Source organism: Camelus dromedarius, chromosome 3, assembly GCF_036321535.1.
Source record: "Camelus dromedarius isolate mCamDro1 chromosome 3, mCamDro1.pat, whole genome shotgun sequence".
Classification (NCBI taxonomy): Eukaryota; Metazoa; Chordata; class Mammalia; order Artiodactyla; family Camelidae; genus Camelus; species Camelus dromedarius.
The window spans coordinates 70022620-70039276 of record NC_087438.1 but is presented as its reverse complement, the minus strand read 5'-3'; the positions used below and the strand labels follow the sequence as shown (position 1 = coordinate 70039276).

Sequence of the window (16657 nt, the reverse complement as noted above, 5' to 3'; positions counted from 1 at the left end):
ACATAATATCATCAATTCAAGGCTAAAATAACAATAAACCTCTATCTGTGGTTCTCAAACTGATACAGGGAGATGAAGGTTCTGCTGGAATTACTTTGGGCATCTCAGGGGGAATCTTACTGGATGGGACTTTGGGACATCTAGTCCTACTTCAGTCAGAGGCACTCAACTATAATCTTTCAAATGAATTATTCCACTGCTCTGTGTCATTTGAAACAAAAGATTATTCTGTAAGGTTTAGGATTAAGCTTTAATACATCAGAGCTGAACAGATTTAAAGATCTTCTAGTTGAGGCTTTGGAAACTCTTCTCTTAGCAAAATAAAACTGACCATAGAAAAAATGGCAGCATCATCCTGGGCATCTGGTGATACACCTCCGGGCAATCTGCCCTCAAAGTCTTATATTTTGTCATAAAAATTCATAAGGAATTTGTGCTCTCCATATCATAATTATGTTTGCTTTAACACAAAATAATGTTTAAACTTACTTGATGTTAAGTAAAATAGTTCTCTAAGAAGTTGCACCAAGTTATGTTATTGTTTAATACATCCCCTGGCTTCAGGGGATTAAAAGGTCAAACACATTTTATAGTCAAAAAGACCAGCATTTAACATCCACTTGTGCTACTTCCTGTGTAGCTCTGGGTAAGTAATTTCACTTATGTAAACCTTAAGCTCAAATACTGTTAAACCTCATCACTTTAATCTCCATTGTTAAGGGTGGAGAAATAACATGAATCTGGGCTTACTGTTCCCTTCTTTCTTTTGTTCTTTTCTTTTTTGGGGGGAGTGATATGGAGCAGAGGGGATTATTCCCTTCTTTTTCCACATGAGCAGCCTTGCAAAAGAAAGAAGACAAAAAAATGCCAGCCTGGAGGGAGTGTGTGACAGCAGATGAGAGGGACCGGAAGCCTTTGCTGTGATTATGGAAGGAAGAATGTGGGGGGCAACCAGGTATCTTTTGCCCTCATCACTTTTCTACATTTGATAGAATCATCTTCTTTATTTTCCTACCATCTCATTTTCCTGCATAGACATAATGACGATCATACATTCAGACATAAACATTTCTAAAGAATGTAATAGAAGAGGGAGATCTGAAGTACATGAGGAGATAAGTAGTGGACAGGTACCAACAGCGGCACCGACCCATTATGTAAAATTTGATTTTTGATTTGAAGGAGAAATTTCTTCTTATGCAAGAGTCAATACACCAGAGTATTACCCTCACCCAAACTTAATCTTTGTGATGATAATCTAATTAAATGAAAATTCTGAGAGACTCATAAATGGATTTCAGATCACTGAGTCAACACACAATAAATTTCTATGTTTGGGTGTAATATTAAAGTCTTGTTTATGGAAAGGAAAAGCAAATTTCATCTTGGAGTTAGACTCTCTTTTTCAAGTTTGCTGTACTGATCCATATATTGTGACGTATTCATCCCTGAACGTCCCATCAATGATGATGTTTAAGCACAAGGCTTTCTGAAATTTTCATCCTGGGTTGCTCACATTTTTATGAGTAATAAGGCTCATTTAGAATCTAGCCTCTAGCATAGCACTTAGTGTCGATTTCTAGATGTGTATCTGAATTCAAAGTTAAAACCCTGATTGACACAGTACATTATTAAAAGAACAATCAAGCAAACATTGTGTTAAACCAATTGAAGACCGAAAGGAAGTTAAGTATCTCACTTTCTTTATCAATAGATAAGAAGAAGCTCAAAGACTGCGGGAGTAAAATACATATTATCAACATAATGGATTTCTTTCTGAAGGATTACCATGATTGAATATATGATCGCTTATGGCTTTTCAGATGAAACACTTCTATGAAAACTTCTGTTTGTTGTACATCAATAGAAACTCAAAAAAGAAAGAAAATAAATGTGTACTAGAATCTTCACTTCAGATTATTTGCTTCAGCTTGGATCCTGTAACTTTTGCTAAAACTCCATTTGAGGGAAAGTCTGTGTCCTGTTCTGTCCACCACCATATCCTTAGTATCTAGCATGATGCCTGACAAGGAGTGGGTACTTAATAAATATTTCTAGAATGAATTTTGGTAAGACCCAGACTAGCTGTCAGCATTCTAAGACAAATTTCTAAAATGTTGAGGCATCTTAAAGTTTTTTTTAAGCTAGTAAATTTGGTGTCTTAAAGAATACTGTAAGAATTTGAGTATGGAGGTATAGTTTATCCTGCGGCTTATGAGAGTGGCATTTTGATCCATTAAAGCAACAAATCTTTATATATTTTGAAAAATAACTCTTATTTGTAGCATTTCAGCAGGCTGGGTTTTCTCAAATGGATGTACCACAAGCACATTCAGGCAGTGTATGTGAACATTCTGATCATTCTGACAATCCTATTACAGAGAAAGTAAACTGAGGAGACAGAGGACCATGGTCACACTGCACCACACTCACTGAGTTTGTAAAAGCACTGTTAGAATAAACAGCGGGACAGCATTCTGAAGCCAAAATTAGACTTTAGTCTTTTATCTAAACCAAGTCTCTGGAACTTGAATACCTTCCAGGAAGTGCTATTTTCAAATCTTGTTGCTCAGCGTAGTCATAGCATAAAAAAAATGCAAACAAGATTCCTGTTGCTCTAAGAGAAGTAGACATGTATAGTTTAACACATTGTGGTACCTTCTCTACTTGGATGAAATCAGGAAAAGACTTGTTTTTCCCGTTTTCCAACTGAAGTGAATTTAAACCTGCCATCCTGTACAAAGTCTACTGAGAACCTTAGAACTGCACACATTTGCATCTGAAGAAATTCATCTAGGAACAGACAAGGACATTTATTCTCAATAAAATATAGTATACAGCACTTCAGCCTAGCTAAGAAAGTTATCACATCTCTTTAAAGTTTTTAAAAAAATTATTCAAGTACTAATCGAATGCTAAGATTCATATTTTAGTTGTATTCTCATGAAAACTCATCCATAGTTAATGTATGTGAATACCTTGCGCACTGGCTTGAAGACGTCTATAATTTCTCCACTGGAAAAGTTCATCACAAATCCCTGTACAGGTTCTTGGTTCTCAAAGTAAGGCTTCCCATTCACCGCAAAGAGCAAACCTGTGGCAACATATCCAGTTAATCTTCCTTTAAAATATGGATAAGACTGGCTTTCAAATACATGCACATAATGTTACATAAACAAGAAATGTAGGGTCAACCCAGTTCCTACAGCAGGCCACAAAAGTAGAAAACAAAATACTTAGCAGATGTCTCTTCCTGGGTAATAAAATAGGGGCAAACAGATTAGGGGACTAGCCTCCTTGTAACAAAACCCAGGAACTGCAAGGCCTGTTCTACTTAGGAAGCCAGTAGAAATCAGATATAGATGAGATGACATAGATGGAGAAATAGACACATAGACACCATAGGTATCCTAAATAGACATTGGGAAGAGTTGGGTTATTTGAGCCGGTCATTTTGGGGTATCAGACTTTTTAACAATTATGTTATACCTACTCTAACTACAAGTAGAATCAGAGAAAAATATGCAGAGAAAGTTAAGTAAAGGTACAATATAAATAGAAGAATGATCTGATTTCAAAATACTAAAGTCTGAAAACGTGACATGCATATTCCAGATTGTCAGACATATTTTTTCCTAATTAAGAAAATTAGATCATCTTTTTTATATCAATGTTTCTTTCCATACTACATTTTTTTTTAGTAAAACTGTATTTCTTAGTATAGTAGTTTTTCCAAAATAGTGGAAACTGTGATATATTGGTTAAATAAATACTTAAGATGATGGAATAGTATGTTTCCAAGAATTAAAACAATAAAATATATAAAATACGAAACCAGTGTTGAAGGATTTTTTGTCTTTCTTTAAGAATTTCGGGATAGGGTCCTTTAGTACATCATGCTAGGGAGAACATCAACGCCATCAACGTCAATTCCCATTGTGCAACGTTGTAGAGAGAACTGAATTATACTGCTCTTTGTGTTTTGCTTAGATTTTCTCTTTAACCAGATTTCCTCTGTTCTTTCCTCCTGATGTTTTTCTCTTCGTACTTATTTTTATTCGCTATGAACTTGATCACCCTCTTTGTTAGATAAATGGTCTTACCAAATTTATTCTCTAAATATGAGGTAAAAGCCAACATGATAATTTATCTTTCATTGACATTAACAAGAGTCTTTTATTGCTTCTTTATTCCTTACTCCTTAGGAAAGCCAAACTTGCTCCTATTTCAGTTGCTTAAGTCCCTTTACTCCATGTCCTAAATAAACTGGGGATGGCCTGGGGAGACAGCAGCCATGTGCAACTCTAACAGCATATGAAACCCAAATATCACACTGATAACTACATAGTCAATGCTGCACTAACACAGGTGCAGATATATTTGTGAAGTATACTGTAAAAATTGCATACAAATTCTAGAAATATATTTTCAGTTATTTCGTATTCATGATAAAAAGAAATCTTATGCTAAGTTATTTTGCAATATGAATTAAATGAATCTTATTTTGTAAGTTTGGATTATTTTTCTGATTTTCTTTAAGTTGAGACAATATCTTGAAATGAGAAAAAAAAATTCCAGGTTTTATTGGCCATTTCTCCTAGCATTTACACATAAGCCTCGCTTACTTTACATGTATATCTTAAAAAAGTTAGCCACCACTTTTCTAAAAAATGTGAAGAACTATTTTGAATATTTATTTTATGAGTCATCCACCATCTGTTGATGATGTGTGAAGACATAATATTAATCATTTAATAACTAGAGCAAATGATCATAATTAAGGAAAAGTAAAAATCAATGTTTGGGAACAATTTTTTAATCCATTACAAACAGTTGTTAAATCTTTTGAGTTCTTTGTTATTTCCATATAAAGAACAGTGGCATTTGAGTTGCAAATGATTTACAATACACTAACAGTTTTAAAATGTTTTAAGATCTGATATATAATGCACCTTCAATTCCTTCATAAAAATTTATAATAAGAGCATAATAAAATTAGACAAATACTTTTTAAGGACAGAGTATAGTATGAGAAAACAGAAAAAATAAAGAAGAAATACCTGGTATGTATGAAATTGCAAATACATTTCTTCCAAATGACGCATGCTTAATCTCTCGCACAAATTCTTTGGTGTCAGTTTTAAAACACTGGATCCGACCATTCTCTCTGTCTGCCACACATAATTGGCCCAAACGAGGCACAAGGGCCAAGCTGTGAGGAACACTGAACTGGCCTGGTTTAGGATGGCTCCCAGCAGACTCTACAGAACACAGAAAAACCTCAGATATATGATTTGTAAAATCACCCAAAGTCTGACTAAAGTTTTCTAATTTTCAAAACTCAACATAGTAAACCATTAAATACCTGGAACCAGAGGAAAAAATAAGGTAAAGCAGTTAATATCTCTTACCCACAAGTGCATTACAGATTTTCTCCCTATTTGGACAAAGTTTAAAGTTTTTATGTAGAAGCATTCTTTTGTCCTCTTACAAGACTTTACGTGTGTGTGAGGAGCCAACTGGATGCATACAGAGGCCCTGTTTTTCTAGCTTCAGGGGACAATTACATCCTAAAGAATGTGAGGGGTGGCCAATCTCTTGCTCCTAGTGACGTTGGCTAAGAATCACAATTAGACATCAAGAGTCTCATTGAGTACCTTCTCCCCACTGTGTGACGAACTTTCCACTTGGCGAAAACTGCACAATCCGACTGTTGCAGTAACCATCTGATACATAGATGGTTCCAGTGTCTGGATCCACAGCCACATCGGTGGGCTGACAGAAGTGATTCTGGTCACTGCCTGGTTGCATGCTCCTTCCCAGGATTAACAGAGGCCCTCCTTTACTGTTTGGATCCAGTTTGAACACCTTTTAAAGAAAGAACAAAAGCCTTTCCCACTTTGCATGGTTAATATTGACATGCACCTACCTGGCTGAGACTGCTTGCATACGGAATTAGAGTGTAAGCTCCCAGAGACTTATTTAAAAGAAGATAGTTTTTAGAACTGGATGGGATTCTGGAAATTATCTAGTCTGATTTCTTCATTCGATAAACGAGGCTGATAGAGATTAGGTGATTTGCTCAAGTTAATCTAGCTCATTAATGGTGAATGGAGACTAGTACATGGATGTCCTGTTCCACCCACCCTGCCCTTCCTTTCTGTCTTACCTTAGCTAATAGTACAATACTCTCTAGACAATACAAGTGCAATAAACGTTTACTGAGATGATGTTTGAAGATTCTTGTAGCTATGCCTTCTCAGTTCTAGTTTTTTTTCCCCCTAGTTCCTTCCCACCTATTCATAAGACAGGTATTAAACATGAGCTTATCTTTTGAGGACATTACGACTATTCTGTGATGGAAATATAACTTCCATAAAAAGAACAAACATTTGCTGTTTTATACGTAAACATATATACACTAGAGACTTTGCATCCATTTATAGAAGATTAAGATGGTTTATGAAAAATATATAAAACACATGAGGTGATAAAAATAGAACTAAAACCTGGGGACAGAGGAAAGAAAAACAAATACAGAAAGCCAAGAAGGAGGTTGGTAGAGTGAAGCTTCACATCTGGCCCTAAGATTCCTGCCAGCCCCACAGAGAAGGGTGGCTTGATCACGTACAGATTAGTTTTTCTTAGCACTGAGCTCTAAAAGAACCATTTCAGATGTGGCTGCTCCATTTGTTGTTGCTGTTGTTGTTATAAACTGACTGCATCACAGAAAGAGACCTAGACAGCTCCAGAACATTTTAAAAGCACAACTCCATTAGCTTCTATTTGAATAACTGCCAAATAGAAGATTACCTGGTGAAGAGCTACGTCAGTGACCCAATAATTTCCATCTTTATCTATGCTTAAGCCATGTGGCAAGTAAAATCTGCAAAATAAAAACAACTGTCTTCATTATATAATTACTCCCAAAGCATACAGGAGAGGAATTTTTTTTTGCTAATTAATCTGTAAAGGCAATACAAATTTATAGGTTGATAAATGTATACCTGTATTACTATGTTAAAGACCAAAATGAGTTGTTACATGAAAATACCCATTTCAGTAGAGACCTCCTTGTGAAAAATCTTGAGCAGTACTTAATCATTTTAAAATCTATAAATGAAGCCTCCATATCAGTCATATATATTATTAAGTACAGTATATTAGAGCAAATAACACAAGTAACATCAATTTAAAAACAAGTTCTAAGATCATAAATATTAACATCTTAGAAATGTGTATAAAACAAATTGTCTGGAGAACTATAAATGGATTTATATGGATTGAATAGTTTAAATATGGGGCAAGGTAATATAATGCTGTGCTAATATAAAATATTAAACATATGACTGAAAAGCTTTAAGAGTGTCTACTGAAGATAGTAAAACCCACAGAAAACTCATTCTAGCAGATATGGGCTGTGATCATCTAGACAAAGTGAAGTGGTGTGCTGGATAATCGTTAGAGAAGGTTAATCTGTTTAACAAATCAGTTGGGATGACCTGGGTAAGAGAACTGTAAACTAATGTGGATGGAGGCTGACAAGCTTAAGGAACGTGGACAGAGTTAACAAACACATTGGCAATATTGTAACGTGGTTGTGGTCAGATGACACCTGACATTCCACACGTGGTGTTGGCACCAGATTTTTCTTCCTGAGCCAAGAGTATAAGACTCTGATCTTGACTAATTAATGGAACTAGAGTCTATTTTGGCTACTGAACGTGAGGGCTATGGTTTTGACAGAGACACCCCACTATTGGCCAAGGTGATTTAGCTGCAGTTGCTCCTCCATCCTCCTTGATCCCTTCTGGAATGAGAATGCTCTGATTAATGGACAGAGCACTGAAGAGGCAGGTTCAAACACAGTGAGTGGTGGCACTAGTATTAGGATCTGACCCCTGACTCACCATCTTAGAATCCTATAAGAAGTGAATTACGATTATCTTCGTCAGCAGCTGCACTCAAAGTGGATGGCTCCCTGCTTTTCAATGAGCCTGGCTTTCTCTGTGGCTAAGCAGATGGAGTTGGGTATAGTCCTGGAAGCTGCCAGGTTACAATGGTTGAGGACACTTTGTAAGCAGGTGCCCCTTTCTTTCAATGACCATAAATATCAGCCAACTTTTTTTGGCTGCCGAATGCCATCTAGAAATGACCAAATAACGAAGAGATTTTCAAAGCCAAATTACCTATACCTGCTATGGAAAGTCGAAAATGACATTTGCTTAGTCTTCACTTTGATATGGGGAGAGAGAAGCCTTTTTTCTTAAGGGTGATTAGTTGATGAATTTGGTTATGTAACTTCTCTGCTCAAGAAATTTTTTTTTTAATCTTCAGATCTAGCTGACCAGCAACTCACTTCATTAGCTCTATGTATATAAATGACTCTCTAAAGCTTGACTATGTATGTATTACAATGACCTGGAGAACTTTTTTAAAGTACTGTTTTGATACCTGGGCTCCATCCCAGACTAAATCTGAATTTAAGGTTTTTGAACCTTCCAAGTGATTCTAGTATTCAGTCAGGGTTTAGAACCACCTAATCAGAAAATGAAAGACTAGACGGCTAAATTTGTCTCCTGCTTTCTTAAGTGCTTTCTCACCACTGCTGGGCAACATGCTCTTTCAAAGACCAGATCCAATGACACACTTTATACCAATATATGTAGCACAAGCATTAACAACAACATAAGTGACTGAACTTACAGATTTTTTCCACTGGACTGGAGTACTGCAGCGTTATTTGGATCTATGACCAGAATAGTGTCTTCTTCAATTGGCCCGAGTCCTCTTTGCTGGTAAACAAACTTGCTGTCAAAAGAGCTAAAAAGAAAAATGCATTAGAATGGAAAATAAACCAATCAAAAACATCAGTGAACTTGAGAAATGCAGATGATTCACTTGAGATTTGAAATACAGAATCAAGAGAAGGACTTGGTGGTCCCTGACTTCACTCTTTGCCCTTCACATTTCAGCATCTTGGATCAAACAGATACCATTAGCCTGCAGAACTAGTGAGCGTCAGGGGAGGAGAACATGGGAACCGCCAAGAGACCCACCAAACCTGAGCCTGCACTTCCACAAGATCCCCAGGTGAGTCATATTCACGTGAGAGTTTAAGAAACACTACTGAGAACCCTTAAAGGAATTTTTTTTTTAAAGCTCCTCAAAATGTTTTAATTTAATAGTTGTTTTCTTTCAAACTACAAAAGAAAGCATAACGTATTTGAACTTTCTGTGTAATGATAAGGAAAATGTAAATGATAGCAGGAAGGACAGTGATCAAATATGTTTGCCATTTCTCTTGGCATAGGTACAACACACAAATACATGTTGTGTGGATACAGGACAGAATGCTCAAATATTTCAAAAACATAAAACAATTGATTCTTGAAATAAAAATGTGCTTAGAGACATAAAACTTCTTCCATGTAACAGCTTTTCTATAAGTACAAAATGGACAACTATGTAATAATATCAATGCTAAAATGAATATGACAATTCCTGCTTTTTAACTCTGTACCTTCAAGGTTATTATAAAATATTACAAACATATATGTTTACATATATTTCTTTCATTTATATTTCTATCTGAATTGTTAGTGATACCTTTCTTTAAACTGAATGTTACCACAGGCATTGTATTTATTTAAATTCCTGTTTTGGAAATTATTTGGGATAAATGGCAAAGATAAACTCTTCTATTCCAAGTTTATGTAACATAGAGGTAAATACACCAAACACCAAGAGATCAACTTATATTAAAAAAAAAAAAAAAAGAATTGATCAACACATAGTTAAGCTGTGTGTGTGGGGTGGGGGAGTGCATAAAAATGTTTTATATGTATGTGTGTGTGTGTGTGTGTGTGTGTGTGTGTGTGTATAGCCAGATGAAGTCAATGGATGACCAGTGAATATTTCTGTAAAACACAATTTCCTTTAAAGAATCAGATAAGGCTGTGAAAAAAAACTATTAACATTTTGTAGTTCAACTGTATAAGCACAAGAAGAATCTGACTAACATTAAATATTTATGGAGAAACATTTGCAATTTGGAAGGCGACAGACTGCTCAAACCTGTCATACCCCTATTGTTTAGTTGGTTGTTATTTCTACGGAACTTTTGTAGAGTCCCAGTAGGAGAACAAAAATCTCAAAATTACATTCTCTTGCCATTAAAAATATACATCACACAATTACTTTGAGCTTCTTGACTGTTATAGTCTTTTGGGCATATTTTTCCTGAAAGATAATAATAAGTCCCTGAAGTAGTTCTTATTAATGATGCATTCAATTGAATAAAAAATATTGATTCAGCTTTGTCAACCTAAAACTTAGGTAACACTGCTTACATATGCTATTATGTGTAGTTAAAACCACAAAGCAGTACCTAAGGAAAAAAATGCATAAGTTTACAGAATAGAAGTAACATCACTAACAAAGCAGAATTTATGGCAGTCACTGGATAATTATTCAATTGAAATATAAAATTTTATTAGATAGAACCAATGTCAGAATATACAAGGTATTATTAAATCAGGGGACAACAGTAAAGGACAAATAGAAGTAACTCTTTCTCAGTACAATGAAACACCAAAAAGCTTATCTTAAATCTGAAACTGTATTTTTGAGATGAATTCTGTACTGAAAATATAACAAGCCAGTCTCCTAGAAAACAAAGGTTTTGGATTCAACCAACAGTGATCTATGTCTTTTTCCAACTTGTCAATGACATTGGATAACATAAGTTCAACATGTCTAAGACTCATTGTATGTTACAGTTTCATATTCATATGTAATAGGATGAAGTCTCTGCATTTATCTCTTTTTGAGGCTTAAGTCTTATTTCCTCATTATTCAGAAGCATTTCATAATATGTAATGGCATAATAGCAATCTAAGTAATGTGAGAATTATGCTTTCTCTGACTGTAAGGAGTCAAGATTTGTTTTCCCCTTTTTTAAGGTGGAATTTTGAGATAATTGTAGATTCACATGCAGCTGAAAGAAATAATACAGAGAGAGTCTGTGTACAATTAACCAGTTTCCTCACTGGTAGCATTTGCACAACTATAGTACAATATCATAACCAGGTTTTCATATTGATAAAATCCACTGATCATATTTAGATTTCCCTTTCCATTTTGTATTTCCTAAATTTTCATTTATTCTTGCAGTTTATTTGCTTGGGCATGGAATATACTAGTACATTACTTCTCCACCCCACCCCCACCTAGGAGTTAGTAATATGGAAAGTTACCAAGTCCTTGTACTTCTTACCAAGTGCTCTCTACCTGATGTACAGATAGTGTGCTGACCCACTACTGACAGCTAGTAATAGTGGCAGTTCAATTGCCTATTGAACATCCTGATAAAATTTGGAGCCCATCAACACTCAGCATATCTAATGCCACGTCTCCTTTTATTTGCAAAATAACAAACCACACAGGAAGCCTGACATATTGACTTGTTCATGATTTCACCAAGAAATAGGGTGCAGTACTCTTTGGTCTGTCTTGTCATTCACTTAAAAAGTCACCATCAGTTGTGAATCACGGGTCCTACTATTTTAGGAAATAACATTCCTACAACCTATTGATGGGGAGAAAGTAAGTTCCTCCCACCTCCTCACCGTCAGAAGCATATGTTGAATTCTTCTAACTTAAATTATTTTTATAGTGCCAGCTTATTCTTTCAGACACTCAGACCTTTAAAAATGTAAACTCTAGCTTAAATTGCTCAGTGGCAGCCATGTAAACTCAACGTCAAGGACCTGCAGTGTTGGGCTTGGCTTCCAAGAAAACAAGGTATGTCAAGGAAGAAATATAAGTAACCCAGACCCACAGTCCTTATGCTAGTCAGATTGAATGAAATGTGGCTGATGTGCAGGTAAGTGAAAAACATCCTTCATCAATGGATGTTTATATAGAAAACAATGTCTGAATATACATTCATGAATACAGAAAACAATGTATCAAGTAGTAGATGTTTTGTTGTCACAAACCCAACTGTGTGTGTGGATCTAGACTCATAATCTCCAAATGTCAGGTTTCTAGTGGTGGTAATAAATAACAAAATTAACTAATTTGAGGATCATATCCCTTTTATTTTATTATCCATTTTTGGTGATGTTATAAAAAATTGTGAAATAGCAAGTGAAAGACTAAAAGAAAAATAAGCAACAAATAAGCTACTGAGTAAATAAATCAGATTTTTATAATAAAAATTGGACACATAGAAAATACCATATCTTTCAACTTATCAGGAAATTTTTCTTAGTATCTTATTACAGTATAACAACTAATAATATGGTTTGTTTTTTAGTTAGTTTTTTTTTTTCTGTATCACAGATTACCCCTGTGTCATTAGCATATGTTTAGAGGGCATTTTATATGATGCTTTAGAATAACCACCTTTCCTATGGTATGCAGCTTTATGGTAATTATTCATAGTATTACTACACTTCCCCTGTATCCATTCAGGATCTCAGTGATCAGGCAAGTTCTTGAATTTACTGATTAGAGAATCTGTTCATTAAACACCACTTCTCAAAACAAAGAAAAAGAATAACACAAAATGAAACAAAACAAAACCAAACAAAACCCAAAGATGAAACTCTACATATATTAGCATCATTTAAATATACTAATTAACTTCAGTAACATAAAAAACAAAAAATAAAATTTTAGAATTCTTGGGATGATTATGGCTATAAAGAAATTAACCACAACACAATAGGCCCAACTGTTTCATTGAAAATCTTTTGTGTTACGCTTTAACAGATGTCTATATATTTAAATGGGCAGCATCAAGGGACATTCAGTCACTCAATGGATAGGTTGACGAGTCCTAATCCTTTCACTTGGGGTAGCTGGGGCTTCCGTATCTAACAGCTGGCCCCTGGTAGTTACACAGGGCAAGCAATAAAAGGAATTGATGTTTTTTCCTCAAACGGGAAAATCACACACACACACACATACACACACACACATTAAATCTGCCAAATAAAGTAATTTATAAACTCTCCTGTAATTCAAAGAAAAGTAACCTTTGAACAAATGGATGTCAGATTATAGAGCTGGATACACCGTTGCTATAGCAAACTGCTTATTTAGTGTTCTAAAGCAGCCACCCCGCATTATATGCTGCAGAGAGGTCTTTATTTCAATCACATTTAACTTTTTACAGGATATAATAATACCCTGCACATTTCACACAGTGCCTGGAGCACTGCTGATTTCTGTTTGCTTCCCTGAAAAAGTATTCAGCAGAAAAGACTGAACTGTGGCCTGTGGGTTGGAATTCATCAGTTCTTTATTTTAGCAGTTTGAATCCTCCATTAATGATTTTGCACATTAGCAGCTAATCAAACAGTTTAGATAAGGCTGAAAAGAAATGCTTTGCTATATTCACACACAAACAGAACTAGAATAGGGAGAAAATAAACTTCGGTGCCATCAATCAAAATCAAGCGAATGCAAAATAAATAATAGAAGCTGAAGAGAGAAGTAAAATATAACATTGTAATTATATAAATTAAGAAGCTGGAGAAAGAACCATAGGTGTTCAAGCGAGAAAATAAATGGAAAGGTACCCTCAAAGTTAGGAAAGCAAAGACATACCATTCAAAGGCCAAAAACTTAAAATGGAATATAATTCTACACTATGTTAAAAACACTTACTTCTTTATATATATATATTTTTTTAATTTAAAGATTTTTATTTTTTGCAAAGAAGAACCCCTATGCGGAGGGAAAAAGGTGAGCAGACAAAGAAACGTGTGACTGTTTACTGCCCTGATGGACCGAGCTCTGGAGACATCCCACACAGGGACAAGAAGAACAAAGCTAGGTATCACGGCACCGGGCTCTGCTCAGTCAGTAAGGCCACAGGGGATGTCATTTGAACAAGGTGCTTTTGGTTACTCAACAGAATGAGGCACCCATTAAAACCCTCATTTTTTGGACTAGGAAACTGAGAATCAGCATTCAAATGTCTTGATTTAGGTCTCAAAGCTGAGAAACGGAGACCAAGACTCCAGCCTAGGTTTCCTGTCTTCAAAAAAACGTGGTTTTCTCTTCCTAGGATTGACCTCCCTGGACCGGAGAATCTCTCCACCAGCTATCAGATTAAATTTGTATTTGTAGGAGAGATGGAAACATGGTCCCATAGCTAAGAAGAATCAGAGAAAGTGGCATAACACTGGAAGAAAATGGCTTGAGTGAAACGGGAAATGGCAGCATGAGCGAGAGGGGTAGGATATGGACACATTCTTTTTGTAGGACTCCTTACACTTTCTCCCAGATGTGACAGTACTAAGGTACCACTCAGTCATTTTGAGTTCTACTTTCCAAGCCCAGGTCATTCTTAAAGTATGAGAGAATCTTCAGATACAGAAGCAGAAACTCAAGCAGATATGCCTTAACTGAGACTCAAGAAAACTAGTGAGGCAAATCTTGAACTGGTTTTTATGAAAGTTAGGAAGCAGACAGATTTCTGAAATAATAGATCTTGGCAAAATTCCATAAAGCACTGATGAAGAGATGGTTTGTGAGCCATCTGGGGGAGGGGCAGGTGGGAGAAGATTCCCAGAAGACCACATCTTTAAGAATTAAACTTGCTAGACCAACCATTCAACTATTCAAATTTTATGAAGAGCATGTATAAAGACATGAAAGCTCATCAAACAGATCATAAGGAGGGGAGGGACAGCTCATTCTCTGCTTAACAAAGAATAGAATAATATCCGTAAATTGAAGAAATACTAAATCTAATGAAGTAAAATGTAATTGGAGAAAAACCCTGAATTCAGTATTTTGAAACCACTGCCTAAGTATAAATTTACAGTAAAAACCTGAGCACAATGTTATGAAATATATTTGGAGATCCTGTTAGATTACAAACTCAACACAAGGCAACAAGGTGATTATGACTGCTGACAAAATTGAATACAATCCTTTCATACTAATAGACAATGAGAATACACACCAAGGAAAGCAACTGCATTGATGATTAGATAATACATGAGGTACTATGGCCACTTCTCAACCAAAAAACTTTAAAGGACTGAGAAGCCAGATCACCTTCAGATGACACTATCATGTCATCATGAACACTGGCTGAGGGCCTGGGGGACATTCAGTCTGGAGAAGATAAGACTTTCTTCAAATACGCAAGTAACTGACATGGATAAATGGGAGTAAATTCACCCCGCATTCAGCTGTCATGAAGGTGAAGTTAGAGGACTCAGGTTTGAGTTTAACATCATAAAGAACTGAGTCATCTAAATGAGACCCATAATTGGAAAGTATGTCTCACATGTAGTGAATTTCTTGGCACTTAAAGAGTTCAAGCACCAGATGACCGTGGAAGACTCTGTATAGAGATGTCTGCATTTGGGAAGTTGGAGATGAGCTTTCCGGTGGACATTTGCTATTCTGGGTGCCCAACGTCTACTGCCCCATTTTGTGCTAATGAAAACTCAATTTTTCTTTAGTTGACCCAACATACTGAGCCTCACTCTCAGTCCATTTGCTTTTGATAATGTGAACTCCACTCTCACATTCCAAGGATAGAACAAAAAACTGGCTAAGCTAAAGAGTGGATTTCATGCCTCTGCCCACAATGATTTAGTTCAGGGATGGAGGAGACATGACCTAAGTCAGCCTGAAGATTGCAACATTCTCAGTTTAAGGACTTCCTGTTGACCTATCAGAGACATGCACTGTCTCTTCTGTTAATTCTGAAGCTGCAAGTGGGGAAGGAAGATCAATTCAGGCTCAAGAATGGAGCCAACCAGTAGAAAATGTGTTAAATGAACCCCGGTGGCGTCATTTGAGCTACCACACCCTTAAAATTTTTATCATACAAACTAATAAACTTTTCTTTTCCTAAGCTAGTTTGTGATGGGTTTTCTCTCCTACTGGTTACAGAATGAATCCCAGGTGATACAGCTCCCCAAATCCCGTCCAACTCCATGTGAAGAAGTGACAAATGACACACAAGGAACAACTTTTAGGACCTAAAAATTAGGAGTAAAACCCATGGTTTTCTTAAGAGGGTATGTGAGGTCAGGCCTGCAGGGTAGAACCTTAACCAAAGCTGAGATAAATGGAAGAAAACGGAGACCCAGGAACAGCTGTTACCGAGGTGCGAGCTACCCAGCTCCTGCCGGGAGGCATTTAAACTTTAAAGAGCTTTAGCTGCCCTGCTGCCCTGACACCAGGGCAGACGAGAGGCTCTTTAAAGTTTCATTACACCCTGCTGGTAATCATTTCCTCTTTCAGCTAGAAGCAGCTTCTTAAAGTAGCCGTACTGAACAAAGGGACAAACAAGGAGGACAATGAAGTCAAACTGAGAAAGGGAATGACAGTCATCTTTCAGGAGGGCAAGCGTTTTATTATTATTATTATTATTATTATTATTATTATTATTATTATTATTATTATTATTATTACTGTTATTACTGTTATTACTATTACTATTATTATTTTGGTTGCCATGCCAATTTAGCACGATTAAGTAGAAGAGTAAGGGCTGATCAAGGCTACCAGTAAGAATGAAGACTAATAGTACTTCTATAAAGACAGGTGATGTGATGCTTTCAAAAGAGCTTTGAGTACTGAGTATTAATTAGTGATTATTATTAACTCCAAGCAC

General features: G+C 36.0%; 1 protein-coding gene across 15 annotated transcripts in view; it reads right to left on the bottom strand.

The window, feature by feature from the left end:
* The window catches only part of PAM (peptidylglycine alpha-amidating monooxygenase), a 258433-nt gene that overhangs the window by 17485 nt on the left and 224291 nt on the right, over positions 1-16657 (bottom strand). For all 15 annotated transcript variants that reach the window (XM_031448751.2, XM_031448752.2, XM_031448753.2 and 12 more), the window contains 5 exons: positions 8707-8823; positions 6814-6886; positions 5658-5868; positions 5061-5261; positions 2979-3094 (listed from right to left, as the gene is read on the bottom strand). In XM_031448751.2, the coding sequence (XP_031304611.2) occupies positions 2979-3094; positions 5061-5261; positions 5658-5868; positions 6814-6886; positions 8707-8823 (718 nt within the window). The remainder of the gene's footprint in view (positions 1-2978; positions 3095-5060; positions 5262-5657; positions 5869-6813; positions 6887-8706; positions 8824-16657) is intronic.